This window comes from Dermochelys coriacea, chromosome 9, assembly GCF_009764565.3.
Source record: "Dermochelys coriacea isolate rDerCor1 chromosome 9, rDerCor1.pri.v4, whole genome shotgun sequence".
Taxonomy (NCBI): Eukaryota; Metazoa; Chordata; order Testudines; family Dermochelyidae; genus Dermochelys; species Dermochelys coriacea.
In genome coordinates this window covers 40,315,905-40,338,009 of record NC_050076.1, presented here as the reverse complement: position 1 = coordinate 40,338,009, position 22,105 = coordinate 40,315,905, and the positions used below count along the sequence as shown (strand labels likewise).

General features: G+C 41.1%; 1 protein-coding gene across 1 annotated transcript in view; it reads right to left on the bottom strand.

Annotated features, from left to right (window-relative positions):
• Positions 1–22,105, bottom strand: part of SLC25A36 (solute carrier family 25 member 36) — a 63,804-nt gene that overhangs the window by 11,099 nt on the left and 30,600 nt on the right. Inside the window, 2 exon segments of the mRNA XM_043491814.1 lie at positions 9,212–9,278; positions 19,946–20,046. Coding sequence (XP_043347749.1) covers positions 9,212–9,278; positions 19,946–20,046 — 168 coding nt within the window.

The following is a 22,105-nucleotide window of genomic DNA, read 5'->3' as shown; positions in this document are numbered from 1 at the left end:
AAAGAATTTTCTGTAGTATCTGGCTGGCGAATCTTGCCCATATGCTCAGGGTTTAGCTGATCGCCATATTTGGGGTCGGGAAGGAATTTTCCTCCAGGGCAGATTGGAGAAGCCCTGGAGGTTTTTCGCCTTCCTCTGTAGCATGGGGCACGGGTCACTTGAGGGAGGCTTCTCTGCTCCTTGAAGTCTTTAAACCATGATTTGAGGACTTCAATAGCTCAGACGTAGGTGAGGTTTTTCATAGGAGTGGGTGGGTGAGATTCTGTGGCCTGTGTTGTGCAGGAGGTCGAACTAGATGATCAGAATGGTCCCTTCTGACTTTAGTATCTATGAGTCTATGGAAGCTTGGTCTAGCCACCACATCTTAGACACACCTCAGCCCAAGCCCAGAACCCCTCCTGCACCCCAAATCCCTCATCCCTGACCCCACCCCAGAGCCCGCACCCTCAGCCCAGAGCCCATACTCCCTCACACCCTGCAACCTCCTGTCCCATCCCAGAGCCCCCTCCCACATTCTGAACCTTCTGAATTACCACATTCTGGCCCCACCTTCCAGCCCAGAGCCCCCTCCTTCACCCCAAGCCCCTCATCCCCAGCCCCATCCCAGGGCCCTCCCCCACCACCGCAACTCCCTGCCCCAGCCCGGTGAAAATGAGTGAGTGAGGGTGGGGAAGAGCAAGCGATGGAGGGAGAGAGGGGGGAATGCAGTGAGCAGGGCGGGGCCTTGGGGAAGGGGCAGGGCAAGGGTATTCAGTTTTCTGCAGTTAGAAAGTTGGCAGTCTTAATCCAGCTATCTGTCACCAGAGGGACTCTTCAGTGCAGGATCAAGCGAAACTAGTGCAAGTTTGTCTACGCAAGCGGGGAGGCACATTCCCATTACAGTGCAGAGGTACTTTAAAAGTTCTCATTTTATCCAGATAATGTAACAGGGCCCTGGTAATGTCCAGGGTGTGCAGTTTCTTTTCCCTTGGAGTGGAGGAGGGTTTAGGAAAGAAGATAAGAGGAACAACTGCTTTGGATGAAGTTCAGAAGCAATTCTAGGAATAAGTTTATGTTGAAATCTTAAAACCACTTTATCTCTGTGGATTATCATGTAATGAGGGTTGGCCCTAAGCACTTGGAGTTTCCTGCTCGCATAAGGACCACCAGAAAAACTTCCTTTAACAATTTCCAAGGATACAGAGTATTACAGAACTGGAGGGTGGCACGCTGAACTTGTAGCAAGGTAAACCTTGACTGAACTGATAGAATCTGAGAAATTTAATAGTAGGAGGTAGTTCAGAATCTTGGGAATAGGAGCTTTCAGAGGATCAAGATTTTACAAACTACGCATATTGAGAACCTCTTTCATTTGGAGAAACAGGCTTTCCACATGGAAGGCTCCCTTGCAATAAGATCTCTTGAACGTGCACTGTACAGCTGGTGCTTAGCCAGCCAATATCCAGGCTGTCAGGCATAATGACAGAAGATCCAGGTGAAAAATATGACCTTGATTCAGGGATATTTATGTCCAAGAAGTCATAAGAGGTGGAGTCAACATTTGAAGGAGATCTGTCAACCAGAATTATCAGTATCACCTGCGCTACATCTCGTCTTCTTTTTATTACCTTGGATATCAGAAGAATCAGTGGAACAGCATAAAGGCGGCTTTATTTCCAGGATGAGAAAAGCATATTGTACAGATCCTGGCCTCGTGCCTGCTCTGGAGCAGAATTTTGGGCACTGTGCTTTCTTTGGTGGCAAAAAAGTTCTAATATCAGATTAAGGACAGATGTGAGGGAGCAATCATGATTGGTTTCAGACAGCCTGATAAGGAGATCACCTAGGTAGTTCTTGACATCTGGTAGGTTAAGGGATATCAGGATTATCCCATGAGTCTGGCACCAATTCCAAGGTCTGATGGCCTCTTGGAACTGAGGCAATGTGTGGGGCAAACTGGGGCTTGTTTATTTACATAATGCACTGCACTCATGGTACTTGAGAATCTCTATGACAGAATTTTTCAAGGCTGGAATATTACAGGACAATCTGATTGCTCCGAGTTCCAACACATTTATGTGAAGTTGCATCTGCTCTTGAGACCAAACTCCGTATATTTAAAGATGGTCTGAGTGTGTATCCCATCTTGTTCTTGAAACATTTATGATCACTCTCATTGTACGTAGAGGAGTGGAAGAGGTACTCCTCTGCATTTGGGGGAGGAGAAATCTACCCACCAATTTAATAACGCCAGACTGTCACAGGGTGCTCCCTCAGCTACCCAGTGTGTTTCACTATCATCTGAAGGTTGTTTTCCTTTCTCCATGTAGATGTGTTACTCGCCCCCACTTTTACATACAGAACACAATACAGGCTTCTTGTAGCAGGAGCTTTTCACACAGCCTCCCTCCTCAGAACAGCTCACCTTCTGAGCTCTCTTTCTACTATATTGTCCCAGTTACATCCTTAGCCCACTAATTACCACCCAGGTGCTCATAATTACCTAATAGAAAGTGGTTAACTTGCTCCAGCTGAGCCTGCAGCGTTCATGTTGCAGCAACACCCGTGATCAATGTGCTGCTGCTAGCACTCGGTCACAGTGACAAAGGTTTGTCATCCACATAGATATTAAGGTCAGAAGGGACCATCATAATCATCTAGTCCGACCTCTTGCACAACGCAGGTCACAGAATCTCACCCACCCACTCCTGCGATAAATCTCACCTATGTCTGAGCTATTGAAGTCCTCAAATCATGTTTAAAGACTTCAAGATGCAGAGAATCCTCCAGCATGATGTCCCAATGGACAAAATATCAATCTTAGGCCATGTCTATATGTATAGCGTTGCAGACGCTCTATGCTGATGGAAGAGAGCTCTTCCGTTGGCATAAAAAAACCCAACTCCGTGAGAAGCATAACCTATGTTGGTGTGAGAAGCTCTCCCGCTGACGTAGCGTTGAGCGCTTATATCAGTAACTTATATGGGGGGGGGGGGAAAGAGAATATTCACACCCCTGAGCAACATAAGTTTTGCCAACGTAAGTGATAGGCACAGGCTAAGTCAGCCTTCCAATGGTTGCAGGTGAAGCCTGGCTAGCAGTGTAATGAAAGTGCAAAATGATGTGTGAATCAAGAGTTTTAGACAAAGCCTGGCTCTGGACAGGTCTGTTATAATACCGGAAATCATTGCCATGATGGAGGAAATTCTCTTCTTAGAAAGGTATGCTCTTGCTGATTTAATTTAATCTATTAAAGTCCCTATGAACTCTTCAACCAACAGGGATTGAGGGATGATTTGATGTAATTTATCATCCTGGACCTTTTCAAAGATAGGACTGTGGACTCTTCCTGAGGAAATCTGACTTTGATTAGCTAATTGTATAGCTATGGATAGACACAAATGCCCCATCTCCTCAGGTGTGTGTGGCTACAACGGCTAGACACTATGTGAAGACTCTCAGGGCCATGGAGAGAGAGGGAATGGTAGAATTCTGTATTGGTACTGACGGGACCCTACTATGAATCACAGATACTTCCTGTGGGCCATGGGGTTTGCAATATGGAAGTATGCATCCCAGGTTAAGAGTCACAAGAGTACTGAGCTGGCAGCAAGGAAGGGATAATGGAGACTACCATTACCATCCTGAATCTAAGGCAGTATATGTATTTGTTAAGCCTTCTGAGGTCAAGGACAGAATGAAGGCCCCATTTTTTCCTTTGGCATAAGGGAATATCAGGAGTGGAAACCTCCTCCTCTGAATTCCATAAGCACCTCCTATATGGCTCCTAGATGAATCAGGGAAGCTACCTCCTCTTTCAGTTGTTTTGCATGAGAAAGGACTGTGAAGAGGGACAAGGACAGAAAGGGAAAGGAGACTTGAACGTAATAGAGTACCCTCTGGAGATAATCTCCAATACCCATCTGTCGATGGTTATTCCAGGCCGAGCCTGATAAAATAGGGAACAGAACATTCGAAGACAGGTTCAGGGACAGCTCAGTCTGGTTTGGTTGTGACTCTGAACCTTTATCTAAATCTGCAGTCTAGATGACTGTGCAGGAGGGTTGGCACCTGTAGGAAGTGGTGGTTTCCTATAGGAGAATCTCAGAGGGTAATCCATAGGTCACTGCTGGGTGTAGCTAGGTGGTCTGAGATTGAGGTACAGATCCCCAGTGATGTTAACACAGCCCTGGAATCTTTTAGTGAATGCAATGCCTCATCAGTCCAAGTGCTGAACAAAGCAAAAGGGAAATTCTTGATCATATTCTGTACCTTCCTTGGAATACCTGAGGCTTGCAGTCCCGACAACCTCCACATTGTTACCTCAGAGGCCATGGACCAAGCTGCAGTGTCTCATCTGAAGCATCTATTACTGCTTGAAGAGCAGTTTTTACTACTAGTTGAACCTCTTTGATTATAGATTTTAAACTCTCTCAACAAACTCCTTCAAGGGAAAGGGAGATACCTTGTCCCACCTCAGGATTCCTACTTCAGGGACTCTGAGTGGTTTGTTATACTGTTATTGAAGAGAGGCAAAAGAATAGGCTTTCCTACCAAAGAAATCAAGCTTTCGGGGATCCTTATCCTTGTGAATTGCTCTGACAGGATCTAGCTGCTATCTGTACTCTTTTGGTACAAGAGAAAGCATTATTTGAAACTCCTTTCAGGAAACTTATCTTTTCTCCATTTTTTTTTATTATATGGGCAAGGGTAACAGGGTTCTAACTTCAGACTTTTAATTGATTCTAGGGTGCCCTCGTTTACGGACACTGCTATCCCGCTTGAACAAGTGGAGTACAAGACATTGAGCAGCTTATGGGCCTTTTCTTCGATTACTGGTGCCTGAATTTCAGCTATACAAGAGTACTTCCTGAAAGATTTGAAAGTCATCACTGGGGCTAATGCGAGTGCCTCATTAGGAGACAAAGATGAGGGGTCTCTTGGAGAAGATATATGGTATTGATCCAGTTGTTCCAAATATGCCTCTTCCTCTTGTGCTTTGTCTCTCCAGTTCTACAGAAGGTCTTTAAAGTTGATGTGGCAGGATAATGAGAATATCTGCATTTGCATGATGAGCAAGAGAGAGATCCAGTATTGGAGGTTCTAGACAGCAGGTCTCAGTATGCCCAATAGGGCGAAGGTGGTGTATATGGCAGATTAGGCCCTTGTGAGGAAGCTAGTGGTCTAAAATGTATATCACTGGCTGAAAGGGATGAACGGTCTTCAAACTGCAGGTAGCGGGGAGGTAAGAGGAATTACACAAATCAAAATACAGGCAGAGCTTATAGCCCAATGGTTTGGGATCTGCCATTATGGGTGGCAGTGTCACAGTGTGCCAAGTCGAATTTATGAAAGGGCTTGGGGGTGGGGTTTTTAGTGTGTGGAGTAAATAGAAACAAAAAGGGAGAGAATATATAGGAGGGAATTGAACCCTGGATGAGCTAAGGTAAGGAAATGCTACAGTTAAGTGGTGGACACCGCTGATTCCACCCTGCTGCCACAGATAATAAGAGGAAACCAGGGGATGGTTGTGGCTGCTCTGCCTTTATACTGTTGGATAGGGATGGAGGGAGGACAGAGGTAAGGACATGAAGAGTGCAGACACAGTCCCAGGGGACACTTATTCAAAGATTCTGATCCCAATGCATGATGTACATATGCACTTGAAGTGGAGATCCACACAAATACTTGAAGAAGAAATTGTCCTTTCAACATGTAAGACGCACAAGTGCGTACATGTGGGTACCATATTTTACTCTATGTATATACTCTGCAATATCACCTTGGAAGACCAGAACAAATTTCATTTTGTGCACAGCAAACACTGAGTCAACCCTTGCTCTTGCTGGAATCAATGGGTCTTTTATCATTGACTTTAGTGGAAGCATGATCAGGCCCATTACAGCAGCCACTGATTTGAAGGGTTGTATTCTCTGCCTGAAATAATCACTGGATTGTAATGATTGGAAATGTAAGGGAAGGGCAAAACTTTAAAGACGCCTGCTTAAATAGAGTGTCCTGTGACTGTCAAAGAATAAGTCACATTTAAGTTGCACCCCCTTTAGCATCCCTTTTCCCACGTAAACACAAGAGTCTCATACAGGTACACCGATATCCTATAAATTATACATCTATGCAAAACCAAGCAATTCCCTTGGCAGGTTTGGGAATAAAATGGCACCTTGATACTAGAATAAAGGCACTAAAGTTTTCAAATATGAGAGAAGATAAATTTGGAACCTTGGCCAAAAAAGAGCTAAAGGGGATTAAAATACATCTGCCCAAAGCACCATCCACCATAATATAACTATCCTACAATTTTAATGTGTATAGAAGTCTCTTCAACGGAGGGACAAAGTTGATTTGGTCTTACAGATTTTGCTTTTATCTGAAGTTGGCTGCTGCAGGTGACTTTGTGAACTTGTTCTGATATTTACTCTAGGTCTTATACTTTGTTATTGCACTGATCCTTCTTGCAAAGAGTGATAACATTAGTGTTCCTTAAATTTCCAATTCAAAGATAAAGATAAAGATACAGGGTAAAAATGTTCACAAGTGCCTATGAGAGACACAAAGTAGGTGAGGTAATATCTTTTATTGGACCAACTTCTGTTGGTGGAAGGAACAAGCTTCTGAGCCACAAAGAGCTCTTCTTCAGGCCTGGGGAAGGAAGCAGAGTGCCTAGACTCCTAAGGGACATAAGTCCATTGATTAGGTTTCTTAAGTTTTTTAGGTGCTTTACCAATAAACTACATCAGAAAGAAAAGAATTAATGATTCACTTATTTCTATGCTCTCCTTACTCTCCTGTGCTACAAGTGAAAACCAACTAGATTTGACGTTCTTTGCTACTCTGCACCCTGTGAAGCAATTTGTTGGGCCATTAATGTGTTTGCATGAGGGCATGGAAAGAGGGGCATGATAGTGGTGTGAAGTTTATGGAAAAAGGAGGGATTGTAAAACAGTCAAAATGGCTGGAGAGAGAGGGAGAGTCATATGAAATCAAGCCAAGTCTTTCCCAGCTGTTCTAAGTGGATATGGGGCAGGAAAGAGATGTGTGTTGTTTTCCAGCCTAACTAAATAATAAAAAATAAGCCATCCTTTATCACACTATCTATTTATGATATAAACCAGAATCCAGCCAATTTCAATTGAGCAGTCTACTACAGAACCACTTCTGGATCAGTGAAACCAGTTTTTCCCTTTTATAAGCAAGCTCATGATACAAAAGATTAATAAAAAGAATACAAAACTACCTGCTTCAGGGATTTAATTAAGTAAGCAAATATTTCATTCATGAGATTGAGATTGTTTAAAGCACTGTTAGTTTAGGAAACCGTTCAGAAAGTGCTAGCCACCAGAATACTGTAGTACTTCCAGGCAACATCATACCACCATCCAATTAAACTACCGGGCCAAGGACAGAAGGCATCTTAGCCCTGGTCTACACTACAAGTTTAGGTAGAATTTAGCAGTGTTAGATCGATTTAACCCTGCACCCATCCACACAACGAAGCCATTTTTGTCGACCTAATGGGCTCTTAAAATCGATTTCTGAACTCCTCCCTGACGAGGGGATTAGCGCTGAAATCAAAATCGCAGGGTCGAATTTGAGTTAGTGTGGATGCAATTCGACGGTATTGGCCTCTGGGAGCTATCCCAGAGTGCTCCATTGCGACCGTTCTGGACAGCACTTTCAACTCAGATGCACTAGCCAGGTACACAGGAAAAGCACCGCAAACTTTTGAATTTCATTTCCTGTTTGGCCAGCGTGGCGAGCTCATCAGCAGAGGTCATCATGCAGAGCTCATTAGCAGAGGTGACCATGCAGTCCCAGAATCGCAAAAGAGCTCCAGCAAGGACTGAAAGGGAGGTATTGGATCTGATCACTGTATGGGGAGACGAATCCGTGCTATCAAAACACCATTCCAAAAGATGAAATGCCAAAATATTTGAAAAAAATCTCCGGGGGCATGAAGGACAGAGGCTATCACAGGGACCCGCAGCAGTGCCGTGTGAAACTTAAGGAGCTGAGGCAAGCCAACCAAAAAACTGAAGAGTCAAACACCCGCTTGGAGTCAGAGCCCAGACATGCTGCTCCTATGATGAGCTGCTTGCCATTCTAGGAGGTGCCCCTACAACTATCCCACCTCTGTACGTGGACTCCTGTAAGGGAGTCTCACACAACAAGGATGAGGATTTTGGGGATGAGGAAGATGATGAGGACGGGGAGGTTGAATACAGCACACACCAGGCAAGCGGAGAAACCGTTCTCCCCAACAGCCAGGAACTGTTTATCACCCTGGAGATAGTACCCTCCCAACCTGGGCTCCAGGACCTTGAAGGCAGAGAAGGCACCTCTGGTGAGAGTATCTTTGTAAATATAATACATGGTTTAAAAAAAGCGTGTTTAATGATTAATTTGCCCTGAAGACTTGGGATGCATTCGCGGCCAGTACAGCTACTGGAAAAGTCTGTTAACATGTCTGGGGATGGAGCGGAAATCCTCCAGGGACATCTCAATATAAAGCTCTCCTGGAGGTGCTCCCAAAGCCTTTGCAAAAGATTTTGGGAGGGGCGGAGGGGGCAGCCTTATTGCGTCCTCCATGGTAGGACACTTTACCACGGCAGGCCAGTAACATTTAGTCTGGAATCATTGCATAAGAAAGCACGGCAGTGCATGGTCCCGGTGTTTGCTGGCATTCAAGCCTCCGTCTGCTGAAAGCAGGATGGTGCCCGCATGGAAAAAAGGCGTGAAACGATTGTCTGCCATTGCTTTCACGGAGGGAGGGGTGACTGACGATATGTACCCAAAATCACCCGCAACAATGTTTTTGCCCCATCAGGCATTGGGAGCTCAACCCAGCATGCCAATGGGCAGCAGAGACTACGGGAACTGTGGGATATCTACCCACAGTGCAACGCTCCGAAAGTCGATGCTAGCCACAGTACCGTGGATGCACTCGGCCAACTTAATGCGCTTAGTGCGGGGACACACACAATGGACTCTATAAAATCGCTTTCTAAAAAAATCGACTTCTATAAATATGACCTAATTTCGTACTGTAGACATACCCTTAGAATCAGGTTAATGTGTGGCCTTACCAACTGAAATCCTGACTATAAAAACCACTCACACTTTAGAGGAGAGAATCAATTTTATAGCATTCTTCTATTCCAATTATTAGACAATAAAATTGGTAAACCTTCCCAGTATTAAAAGGATTCTTTACCTTGCATCGAGCTGCAATCGCGTCTTTATTAGCCAAATAGGATTGGTCGCTGTGATTGCAGTAAAACCTAAACAAATATTTAAAAGAAAATTAGGTTTGATAATGTGATAAAAAACCCACAAACTTAGTTAAAAGTTTAATGTACACAATAAGGTACAGTCCATGAGAAAAAAAACCCCTCAAGACTACACTGATTTTTAAAAACATTTCTATTGTAGGCCTCTACTGATATTTCATTACTTTTACAAGTCCACAGAGCCAATAAACTCTCTCTTTTTTTTTTTACACTGACATTTCATATGTTCAATTCTTAGCAAAAAAGGTTCTTGATATTAAAAAAAAATCCCAGTTGTACACATTTCTCTGCCAATCTATTCATACACATCCCTTTTTGACACCTTTGAAGAGCAAGACTAGCTAGCTAAACTGATATTAGTCAATTAATTTGGAAATGTTATAATAAAAGCACATTGCAAATGTAACTGAAGTGAATTGAAATAGTATAAAAATATTCTCTGCAGACTTAATTTACTACCTGAAATACAATCTGAGTTTAAAAGCATGCAAACTGAATAATGTCTACTATGATGCAGCTAAAAGGCACAAGTTACTGGACATTAAAGACTTTTTAATATTGAACTATAAACAATAGTTAAATTGGAGAGTTTATTAATATTCCAATATTTTATTTAAAATTCAAAAGCAAGGATTGTTGGTTGGCCCCAGGAATACTTGTACAAGCATAAAAACTAAGTTTTAAAAAACAGATTACATATCTACTACTAACTAGTCAGACAGCAGCTATTTGGGTTTGCATTAGAGCTAATTCTAAAAGTTTTTGTTTTCTGTCCACTTAAAAAAAAAAAAAAAAAAAGTTTCTCTTGCTCCTGCACAGCCAAGCAGAGTAAGATGCAACTCTGGATAAATTTAATTTTGTAGTACCATATATGCACCATTAATGAGGTGACATGTCTGCAGGAGGGAATAGAGAAAGGGAGGAGCTGCACATTTGCCAAGCAGCAAAAGATTAATTTTGATATTTTGTGTTTCCTGAGTGACACACATTACTTGCATATCACTATTCAGTCTCCTGCCCTCCTGCAAGAAGGTGGACTCAGGGGCCTGGGAAAATGTCAAAGAGTATCTTGTTCAGTGCATTTCTGATGCGCATTTCAGCTACACAAAACAGGGCTTTGATAAGTTTGTTTAAGAAGATCATTTACAATTACACATATTTAAGCAGAACTGCTTGCATACCAGTTACTTCTGTTCAATCACCATCTACGTTTACACTGAAAACTTGTACACAAATGACTGAAGTACTCAAAAACAGAAATGCCAAAGGATCTTAACTGTTTTAAAATTTATTTTGGAGTTTATTAAGTTTTAAAAAAAAGGATTAAATCCTAATTTGAGATCCCAAATTGCACTACAAAAATAACCTTAACTACCTATGCTTCTGAACAGCTACTAAGATCATTCAAATACCTCCAAAGATATTGCTGCAGTGCTGTACCAAAGTGGTAGAAAACTAATAAACACAATTTAATCTCTCAGGATGCCCTGAGCCATAGCAGGAGCCATGGGGAGTGACAGCCCCAAGCCCAGGTGCCCCAAGCTCCAGCAAGAGCCATGGGGAGCAGCAGTCTGGAGCCCAGCTCTGGGGCTGCTCAGCACAGAAGTGTATCACCCTCACTTCTGCGCTGCCTGTGGAGGTGGGTCTGATCTCCCCCCATAACAGTCATGCAGGGGAAGGACAAGTCCTGTCCCTCCCCAGCCCGGCTGATTTCGGGGAGATCAGATTTCATGGGAAGGGCTTATTTCACGGTTCATTACATGTTTTACAGGGCTGTGAAATTGGTAGGCCCCTACTAATGTGAGAGCAGATTCTGATCCAATGACTTAGGTTTATAACCTTTCAAGTCAATGTGTTTAAACAAACTCCTTCAATGTCCTCCCAATTAAGTATCTTCATGTAACTTGCATTTTTAAAGCTACCAGTGCATACACCTAAAAGTACTCTTATGATCTATGTTTTATGAGGATAGTTTGATTTTCTGTTTAACTAAACAAGCACAAGTGCCTTAGTGTTACTGTATGCACAGTACTTTAAACCTGTGCAGGAAGTGTAAAATGCTATCAAAACAGAATGGTAGTATTTTACACCCAGTTGGCACATCTGTAAATAACTACATAATATAGAAGGCAATGCAGAATTAGACCCAGTTAGCTTCAGTGATGGGTTAGAATGTCCATAAAAGGGCATGGTGTAAAATATCTGTAAAGAGAAAATCCCCTTAGAAACAACTCTTATTACAAGAGTATGTGCCTCTTACACCAATGCAACTTCACGGATTTCACTGGAGTTATTCCTGATTCATGCTAATGTAAGAGGTGGAGGATAACCAAGCCCTTTATATATTCTTAATTTCTAGAACAGTATTTATTATCACTAATAGAATTTGCTTATTCCCTACCTTAAATCATAATCCTTACACAAGAACATCACAATAGGTTGTGGTTGGAAGGAATGCATTTTCAAGCCAAAGATTTTGATTTAAGGTGGAGAAATAAGAGCAGGAGCATGTGAACTTTCAGGAAAAAAAAGATCTCTTTTCCAGATAAATACCTTCAGTTAAAAAGAACACTAAAGAACTTCAGTAAAAAAAGAACAGGGCAAAATTCTGCTCTCAGTCATGTCACTGTTAATCTGAAGTATCTGCACTGAAAACAGGAAATTTACATTAATGCGTAGGGCCCTAACAAATTCACAGTTCATATTAGTCAGTTTCACAGCTACAAGGTCTTAAAATTGGTCAATTTCAGATGTTTACATCTGAAGCTTCATGGTGTTGTAATCATGGGGGTCCTGATTCAAAAGGGAATTTTTTGGGGGGAGAGGGAGAGTTCCAAAGTTGTTATAGGGGGGTTGCAGGATTGCCATACTCACTTCAGTGCTGCCTTCAGAGTCCAGCTCTGAAGGCAGCAGCTGCGGAGTTTCCTACACCTGGAGGAGGCTCCTGGAGGTGGAGGTAGGTCTCATCTCCCCAGTGCTGCTGGGAGCGCCCCACCCAGGGACTCCAAGCTGCTAGTCAGGGCCAGTAATGGATTAACGTATGGGCCCATGGGGCCCAAGCCCAGGGCCCCCAGACAATTTGAAAAATGGGTGCCCCAGCTCTGGCAGGAGCTTAAGCCCCAAGCTTGGATGGCCTGGAGCCTGGGCAGGAGCCATAGGGGGCAGCAGCCCTGAGCCCAGGCACCCTGAGCCTGATTTGGAGCCACCAGGAGGGGGGTTGGGGGAAGTGAAGCTTGGACAGGAGCTGAGGCAGGTGAAAACCCCCGAGTCCCAGCTGGAACCGTGGGGGATGGCAGCCCCCAGCCCAGGTCCCTGAGCCTGGGCAGGACCTGCAGTCATTACACCTCCAGCCCTGGCAGGAGTCACGGTGCTGGGGGTCAGCAGCTCCAAGCCCAGGCACCCACAGCCCGGGTGGGAGTCATGGAGGGTGGTGGTGGTGGGGGAGCGGCAACGCAGAGCCAGGCAGGATCTGCGGGGACTAGAGCGGTGGGGGACGCAGCCCCCAGTCTAGGTCCCTGAGCCTGGACAGGAGCTGCAGCCACTACACCCCCAGCCCCAGGCACCCAGAACCCCAGCAGGAGCCACATGGGGGAGTAGCGGGTGGAAGCCCCAGCATCAGGATGTCCTGAGCCATAGCAGGAGCCATGGGGGGTGACAGCCCCAAGCCCAGGTGCCCCGAGCTCCAGCAAGAGCCATGGGGAGCAGCAGTCTGGAGCCCAGCTCTGGGGCTGCTCAGCACAGAAGTGTATCACCCTCACTTCTGCGCTGCCTGTGGAGGTGGGTCTGATCTCCCCCCATAACAGCCATGCAGGGGAAGGACAAGTCCTGTCCCTCCCCAGCCCGGCTGATTTCGGGGAGATCAGATTTCATGGGAAGGGCTTATTTTATGGTCCATTACGTGTTTTATATGGCTGTGAAATTGGTAGGCCGCTACTAATGTGAGAGCAGATTTTGGTCCAGTGACTTAGGTTTATAACCTTTCACTTACACGCTAAATTTTAAAGTCAGACAGCAAGACAAAAAGGTATTTCACACACCCCTGGTATTCATTTATTTTCCTATTTAATTAAATGCTTCTATAATAAAGAGGATATACCTGACTGTGTTATCACTAGATTGCATTTGTAATAATTATTTACTCCTCAAGTCTCCTCCTGTCCTATTGACTGAAGATGATCAATCTCACAGGGTTCAAGTAAAGCTCTTGGCCCCAGAGCCATATGGAGGAGGTAGTGGAGCGAGACGGAGATGCAACATCTCAGTAGGAGCGGCTGGAGTTACAGTACCTCCCCTGCAGGCAGAAGCAGGAATGGCCCTTGCTAGTCATTTGGAAAAGATGCAGTTTAATTCCACCCACTGTTGGCCTCTGTCCATTGTCAATACATGCAGGCTGGGATGAGACATAGCTAGGTCCCATCCTGTCTAGGAATGCCCATTCTAAACTGTTCTGTGACATGTTCTTTGTTGTATTTAACTCATGGGCTTTCCTATACTCATCACCATAGTATCAGAACACCTCAAATCATTCATTAACTTAACCTCACAACAGCCTTGTGCGGTAAGGAAGCATTATTCCTATTTTAAAGGATGGGAAATTGAGGTACAGAAAGGTTTAAGGCCCAACCTTGCAATCAGTGTCCAATTATTGTGGGTGTCCAGTTTGAGGCCTGATTCTCACAAGATACTGAGGGTAGTGAGTACTTCTGAAAAATCAGACCCTGTGGGTCTCAAGTAAAGCACCCAAAAATGGAAGCATTCAAAATTTTTGGACACTTTTGATAACAGAGGCCTAAATAACTTGTCTTATGTCACAAAGGAAGCGTGTGGCAGAGCGACTGTTAAGAACAAGACAGCTTAAACTCCCGCCCCCCTGTGCCGGAGTAAGATAGGTGGGTAGGTGAGTGTGTCATGTGTGGCTCCCTAGGCCTAGTGTCCTCCATGCTCTCATGTGGCTTTTACTCTGAAAATGTAAACAGTATCAAATGTCACATTATCAACATTTTACCTGAGTAATTCATAAGTTAGGAGCAAGCGAATGTTGTCGCTTGATAAAATTATCCTGTATTTTAGTTTTACGCGAGTTTTGTAAAGAGAACACTAAATGGACAGATCAGAGATGCTGATCAATATAACACTCTTAATTTTGCTGTCTGCTGTCTAGTGCTTTCTGTAAATTATATCTGAATTTCAGATTGAAACAATTATTTAAGTTTATCTCTGGAGCCAAACAATTGACTTGGAACTAAAAACAGGTAAGATCCCAGGTATTCCTATTCTGCATCATCTTTGAAAGTTTGGCTTTATCCATAAGACAACTGCAATGGACACATATGCACGTGAAAACGTAATGCTGGATTAAAAATCCGAAGTAGTAAAATAAAACCAACCAACCAACCAAAAAAGAAAGAGGTAAAAGAGGAGGATGTCTTTGATACATTATGGCAACACAGGATATTAGCTGCAACATTTTAAATGCAGCTCTGAAATACTTTGAAAAATCAAATGTCCTGGCTATAATCACCAAGGCACCTTTAATTAGCCAACATGGCTAAGTAAATGGCAGCTATCAGTGAAAGGTATTTTCCACCTTTCCCTGAACTGCACTGAAAAAACAAAAACAAAAAAAAAACACCTCTACTCCAGAGTTAAAGAGAAGTAATGTTTTTGCACAATGCACATAAATTGGAATTCAGATAACAAAAGTGCATTCACCTTATTTTGTGTATTTAATAGATATTACAAACCCAAAGTGTGGTTCTTACACTAGAGGCTGCAAGAGACGCTCAGTTCAGTACTCACGAGGTTTAAGTTAGTCCATATTTCTGCAGGAAGTGACCTGCGGATGGGGAGCATGAGATGACACGATCTCACTCTTTTCACGGGAGAAATGTACAGTAAATGCCTAAAATAGACACAGGCTTTTCTGTATCATAACAACAAGCAGTGACCTCATCAGACACATGTGTACAAATTGAATCCCATTGGAAGGATTTGTGAAGTAGTTACTGTGAGATCTAACTTTTTCAGGTTAAAAGTTTAGGGAAAAAAAAGAAAGAAAAAAAATCAGAACAGGCCACAGATATTAAAATATTTTTGTAAAATGTACTGAGTACTGAAATTTCTGCCATTTGCAGCAGTTCAAATTTACAGCTTGTAAATACTTACCTATAATCACATATTAAAAAAAAAAAACCCAAAAATCAGCTAAAAAAATGCTAACCTTGTCACACAGAGAAAACATAGTTAGATGTCTTTTGACATTAGAGCCAGGCTTCGTATTGCCAGAAGTCACTGACATCAATGGCTTAACGACCTACAAATATATTTATTTATTTGCTATTCATTCTGCAATACTCTGTCCATACTGCTTAGTTTAAATCACAAAAACAAAATGTTTCCCTACTGTAGTCAATTAATATCTAATTGGACACAAAAAAATTAATTATAAACTGCATTTGGCTCCTGCATTCCAGGCTCAAACAACCTTTACTGACTCTGTTCTCCTCAACTGTGCCAAGATTTGCAATTGTACTTCATTTAAACTAACCTGTGGATCATTTTTAAAATTAAAAATGCAAAACAGACAGACTGACATACAAAAACTAGGAGGATTCTAGCCTCAGTTACGTCAACAGGGTTGCACAAGTGTAACAGAGAGCAGAATTTATATGGTGTCCTTAGGTACAACCTTGGAACAAAGAAGGAACTAACTTTGGAACTAACAAACATCTTTACAGACACAAAAATATCCTTATTTTGTTTCCATTAAGGAATGTTTTCTATACGGTCACAGTCTAAGTATGAAAAAAAAAATCTCATGATCCACTGGACTGGAAAGGATGCAGTACAATTGTATATTATAAACATCTGTTCATACAAAAGTGTAATATTTTAGGAATGAAAGTGATGTGAACTGTACTTTGGAAGCTTGTATACAGTAACAAGGAAGATCTTCCTGAAAGCTTAAACATGTGTCAATTTCCACTTGTATACGGTTTCCATTACACAAGTTATCTGCCACAGAATAAAAGTGACTGCTATTGATTTCAGTGAGTTACTTGTATGTTGTAAAGGGAGAGCCAGGCCTAGGAATTAAAAGCCTTAAGTTATAGTGAACAAAGTACCTTAATTTCTTCTTGCTCCTAAAATGTCATGTGCAGAAGACAATTTTTCCACTCCTTGTTTAAACTTTTAGGATCAAATTCTAACCTCAAATACATGCACACTTTATTTTAAATCACTGGAACATAAACACATGCTTAAATGCTTTGCCGAATCAAGGCTCTAGGCCCTGGTCAGACAAAGGGCCTCACAAAAATCATCATAAGTCCCATGATTAAGTTTGACTGTTTAAAAAAAAGATATAGGTACTTATCAAATTTTGTATTGCACAGTATACTGTTAGGCAATGAATAAAGTTCTTTTCTTGAGCCACAGCTATAGGTAATATTCAAGGAACATTAAAGACAAATGTCTTGAACTCTCCTTAAAAGGAGGAGATATATATATATAGATATATAGATATATATATATATACATACACCCCCCCAACCACTGACTTTTTATTATTAAATTATTATTATCTATGACAAATCAATGGATACATCATCATTTCAGAAGACAAGCTGCATGGTACAAAAGCAGCATATGGTCTTTAAATTTTAGAAGCTTTTTAAACAAAAAAGTACCATCTGAGCAGAAAAAACGTACTATGTGAAATCACTTAATTCAGTTTACTACTGAAACCAATGACAGCTACAAAAATGTGTATTTAAATTGATCAGTCTTACTATTTGGTGGAACACGTAATTTGTCTGATTATCATACAATTTAAGTAAGAAAACAATCATAAGTTTTTAATGTGAGACAGTTTCAAGAGGCTAACAAATTAGTACTGAGAGAGAGGTTTACAATTCTGTCCTTGGGATTTAAAATCATAGGATTTACTGCATTCTTAATTTTCAAGTTACGGCAATACAAATCTTGCAGGCAAAATTGTTAATAGCTTATTTTAGTGCATTTTCTCAGAGACATTATTAGAATTAATTACAAAATGACAAGGTTAGCATTTTTCTAGAAGCTATGTTAAATTTTAACTATGGCCCTTTATAGTAGTTATCAGACTAATGTCTAATGTGCTAAAATCAAGAGATTATTAATATTTAGCCCAGAACTTTGTGTTACATGGCTTCTAGAGCATACTGTACTAGGCTATTTCAAGAAAGAAAGAAAATTAGCTACCTTCAGTGTGAATCTGCATGGGGCATTCAGTTTCACCAACCATGTGGTTTAGGTGCATAACTGCAAAGCTAAATGTTAATGCTCATCAGTACTGCATGAGTACTCTGATACAATAATTGCAAGAAAACAGCCACAGAAATGGGAGAAAAAGCGTTCTCAGTAATTAAACTGGTGTGCAATATGCACCTCCAAATGTAACCACAAAGAGGCAGATGGCTACTAAGGCTCAAGGATGTTCATCCAGCACCCAATAATCATGAAGGCAAATCACAGTATCAGCCTTTGGGGTAGGAAACAAAGTCAATGAACAGATACAAAACTAACTGACAAACCCAGAATCAGTATTGTGGATTGGGAACATTGCAACTGTATATATTTACAGAGGTTCTTTTCATCAGGAAGCAATGAGTACAAGAACTTCCAGAGATCAGGGATATTCAGAACCTACATTTATTTGCAGGATTGCATACATTATATATGTGGTCTTCAATTAAAAAAAAAAAAAAAAAGATTGCTAATCCATTTTCATGTCTTCAGCTCCTTGTCAAGAGAAAAATAACATTTCTTTAAAATTCTCTGAAGAAAAAAGAACACAGGTAATCGAAAAAGCTTTACCATAAGCAGGGTCTCTGAAGCAGTTAATTGATTGGGATGAATTGTAATTAAGTTTTCTTTGTTCTATCTTCCTCTTCAATCCTCCTCACCCATAAAACCCACAGCCGTGTGATGCGGAGATACTGTATTACCTCCAGGAAGGCATTAGTTCCATGCTTTTTCTATTTTTTAAAAAACCTCAAACTACTGGCCTTAGGGGACACCTCGTTCTATCATGGAAAGATTAAACTTCACTACTATTTATCTCTCTTGGATTTCTCTGTGGCACCCTCACTGTATTACATAAGCATAGATCTAATGCCACTTTGGTCTCCCATCTGGATACTGAATTCTATGTGCAACAGTCAATTATCTGCTTTAGGACATTCCAGGGTTTTCCACATTGATTCACTGGTCTATCACAATTAACTGCACATTTGATATTCTTAAAGCCCATACCACAGACAAGAAATATCATATATTGGTTACATAATTTGGTGTGAATTAGCCAATTTCATTTCTGTTGTGCTTAAGCGGCCAAAGTTCAGCCCTAAAATATGAATAGAATAAATAGTATTTTTAAAATAATTTTTTACTACATCTAAATGAGGGACATCATAAGCAGCAGGTATTGTCTGGCAGGTGATATTTGTGCTACCCCAACACAATTTTGCCAACCTGACTTTTCATACCCCTGGTTTACTACCCCTAAATAGAGATTATGAACCAAGTAACATTGAGTGGCATCTCTGTTGTGCTGGTGGAAATATTTTAGGGACTACATTTAAGCGATTGATCCATTTCATTCTGGATCTATCTATCTAAGTCTGATTCTATGATTTCAGATTTCAGAGTAGCAGCTGTGTTAGTCTGTATCCGCAAAAAGAACGAGGAGTACTTAGAGACTAACAAATTTATTAGAGCATAAGCTTTCGTGGGCTACAGCCCACTTCATCGAGGGGGAAGAGGAACTCCAAGTGGTCCTTTCCCCTAGTTCTTTGTTAAATCACTTGGTGGTGGCAGCGTTACTTAAACCCAAGGTACAAGGGAGAATTTGTGCCTGGGGAGTTTTTAACTTAAGCTGGTAGAAATAAACTTAGGGGGTCTTTCATGCGGGTCCCCACGTCTGTACCCTAGAGTTCAGAGTGGGGAGGGAGCCTGCGAAAGCTTATGCTCTAATAGATTTGTTAGTCTTTAAGAACTCCTGTTCTTTTTATGATTTTAGAAGTGCTAGGCCAATATATTAATGTACTCTGCAATCTAATTTCTAATCCCTCTTCCTAGCCACAATCTGGGTTACTTAACACTAAAACAAACTTGAAATATTTTAGCATTTGAACATGGGTCAGATGTACACTTTACGAAGACCTATGAGCGTATTTCAGAGAAGCCAAAACATACAGCACATTAAAAAAGTTGTAACAAAAAATTAAGGGAAGGGGGAAAGAATACATTTTTGTCTCCATAATTTTACAGTAATGTAGACATTGTTTCTAGTTTGCTAAGCAAAAATTACCATATGCATGCCAGTTTTCCTAAAGAAGCTTGTTCACGCATACACAGTTACAGACACCCATTAACATAAAGGGCAAGTTTTATGCATTTGTTCTCAAGCTGGCTTCCCTATTTAACATGGAGGGAGAGGGGAGGTGAAGAGAGAAAGAGTGAAAGGAGAAGGGGAAAGAGACACCTACACAGATATCTAGCTACTACATCCAGAGTCATTCAGGCACTTCTTATTTTTACAATTTCACATTCATCATAGCCTCTCAATCATTAGCAAGCCTCTAGAATAAAGAGGGCAAAAAGTTACAGATCCTTACCTGCCACTCCAGCTGAAATCATGTGTACCTGGGTAGAGTCTGGCTCAAAAATATTGTTCAACTTTTCCTTGCAATTTGAGTAAGCAGCAAAGTATATTGCTCTAAAATTAGAGTAAGATTCAAGTTATATTATTGTACCTTATGCTCAGATGTACCTACAAGGAGCACTAATGCATGAGACACACTGGCTTCATTATATTACTGTACTGCAAGCAGATGTTAGCTAATCACTAAAAGTAAATAAAAATAAATTTGTTAAGGTGCCACACGTACTCCTCCTCGTTCTTTTTGCTGATACAGACCAACACGGTTACCACTCTAAAAAATACTCGCAGAATACAGACAGAAAGCTGTTCAAACCATAATTCTGCAAAGCAGTTGGAATATTTAGGAATGACGAAACAGAATTAAGAAAAAAATTAAAGGAATGGGGTCAGTTTACAATCTTCCTATCTCATTACCTCTGTAATGCATCCAATCCCCACGGACCTCGAAGAGAGAGGAGGTGTATGCATATAAGAGGAGTTTGTGAACATGGCGACTAAAGCCTCTGTGTCATGCTGAGTGGCAATGCTTTGCTTAAGTTGCAGATGGAGTTGAACTGCATTGTTGCCGTGTATGCAGTAACAAGCAGTGCTATCTGTTAACGCATTTTAATGTCATTACCAAATGACGGAACATGTAAAATGTTTGCAAAAAGACAAGGAGTACCTGTGGCACCTTAGAAAGTGAGCTGTAGCTCACGAAAGCTTATGCTCTAATAAATTTGTTAGTCTCTAAGGTGCCACAAGTACTCCTTTTCTTTTTGCGAATACAGACTAACACGGCTGCTACTCTGAAACCTGTAAAATGTTTGTAACTGACATGTAAGATCTGCCTTAGGGTGGCAAGATATAAGGTTATTTCTGGCTTCTGAGTTGCTTTATTAAACATATGCATTTTACATGGTGAACTGGAAATACCACCTTTCCAGCTTCCAGTCTTCTCTCCTTGCTCAGTTTTGTTTTAAACTCTCAAACTAAGTGTTTTAACTTTCTAACTGTAAAAGAAATGAAGAGTAGCAAAGAATTTTTGTAAATCTGCATCAAATACAAAGTTATATAAAACTGTGTTTATTAGCATCTAAACTAATTTATTTATCGATTAAAAAGTTACTGTTCGCTTGTTATCAAGCGAAACTTATTTTGTAAAAGAATACAGAACGTACATGCTTACTGCCATTTTTAGGTTTGTGATAAGGCTTGTGCATTTTTAAATAAATATATAAAATCTACAGGAGTGAAAATATAAACATTAATTTAACCTCATTAGTTATGCAAACATGTTTTTCTTCCCAGCAAAATGATAAAGTGCTTGCTTTATGCTGTGTAAATTTTTTTTAAAAGGGATCTGAACCAAGTTGAGTATGCTGCATGTGTTATGAAACAAGCTTCTTTATAGCTTATTCAAACAAAGAACTGCTGTTAAAGCCACTTACCAAATGCTTAATTGAAAAACAGTATTTGATCAAAGCTGATGACTGGAAAAAAACAGGATGTGCTAATTTATAAAGCTAAACATATTACCGAGTAGACAATTCTAGTGAGAGCATTGGAAAAAACAAGCTACCGTATTTGAGCCTCTTTTTGAAAAAGAGAAGATTGCAAGGTAAACCATGTAACAAAATTAATGTACAGCAGAGATGCATTTAGAATTAATTTTGTGTACACATGAAATATTTTTATAATAGTTTTCAGGTTGGTGTACGAAAGTAATTCATACTACAGGCTCCATTACTGCCCAACAGAATTTATGGTATATGAGTGGTTTATATATTGGGTCTGTACAACAAGATCAGATCAAAAATATGCCACGAAAAATTGTGCAGTGAAGGGCAGCCCAGGGGTTGGGATGCCAGCCTAGGACTTAGAGACTTGAATTCAATTCTCTACTCTATCACTGACTTTTTGAGTAATGTTGGGCAGAGACTTGTGTCTCAATTCCTTATCTATAATATTGGTTTATAGCATTTCCCTAAGACACAGTAGTGTTGTGAGGATAATTACATTAAGGATTTTGAGGTGATCAGCCATTTACTCTACAGTGTGCAATAGTTATTAAGTAGAGATTCCTACTGGGTAAAGCAAAAACTTTTTAATTAGGTCCATCTGTGAAGGGAAA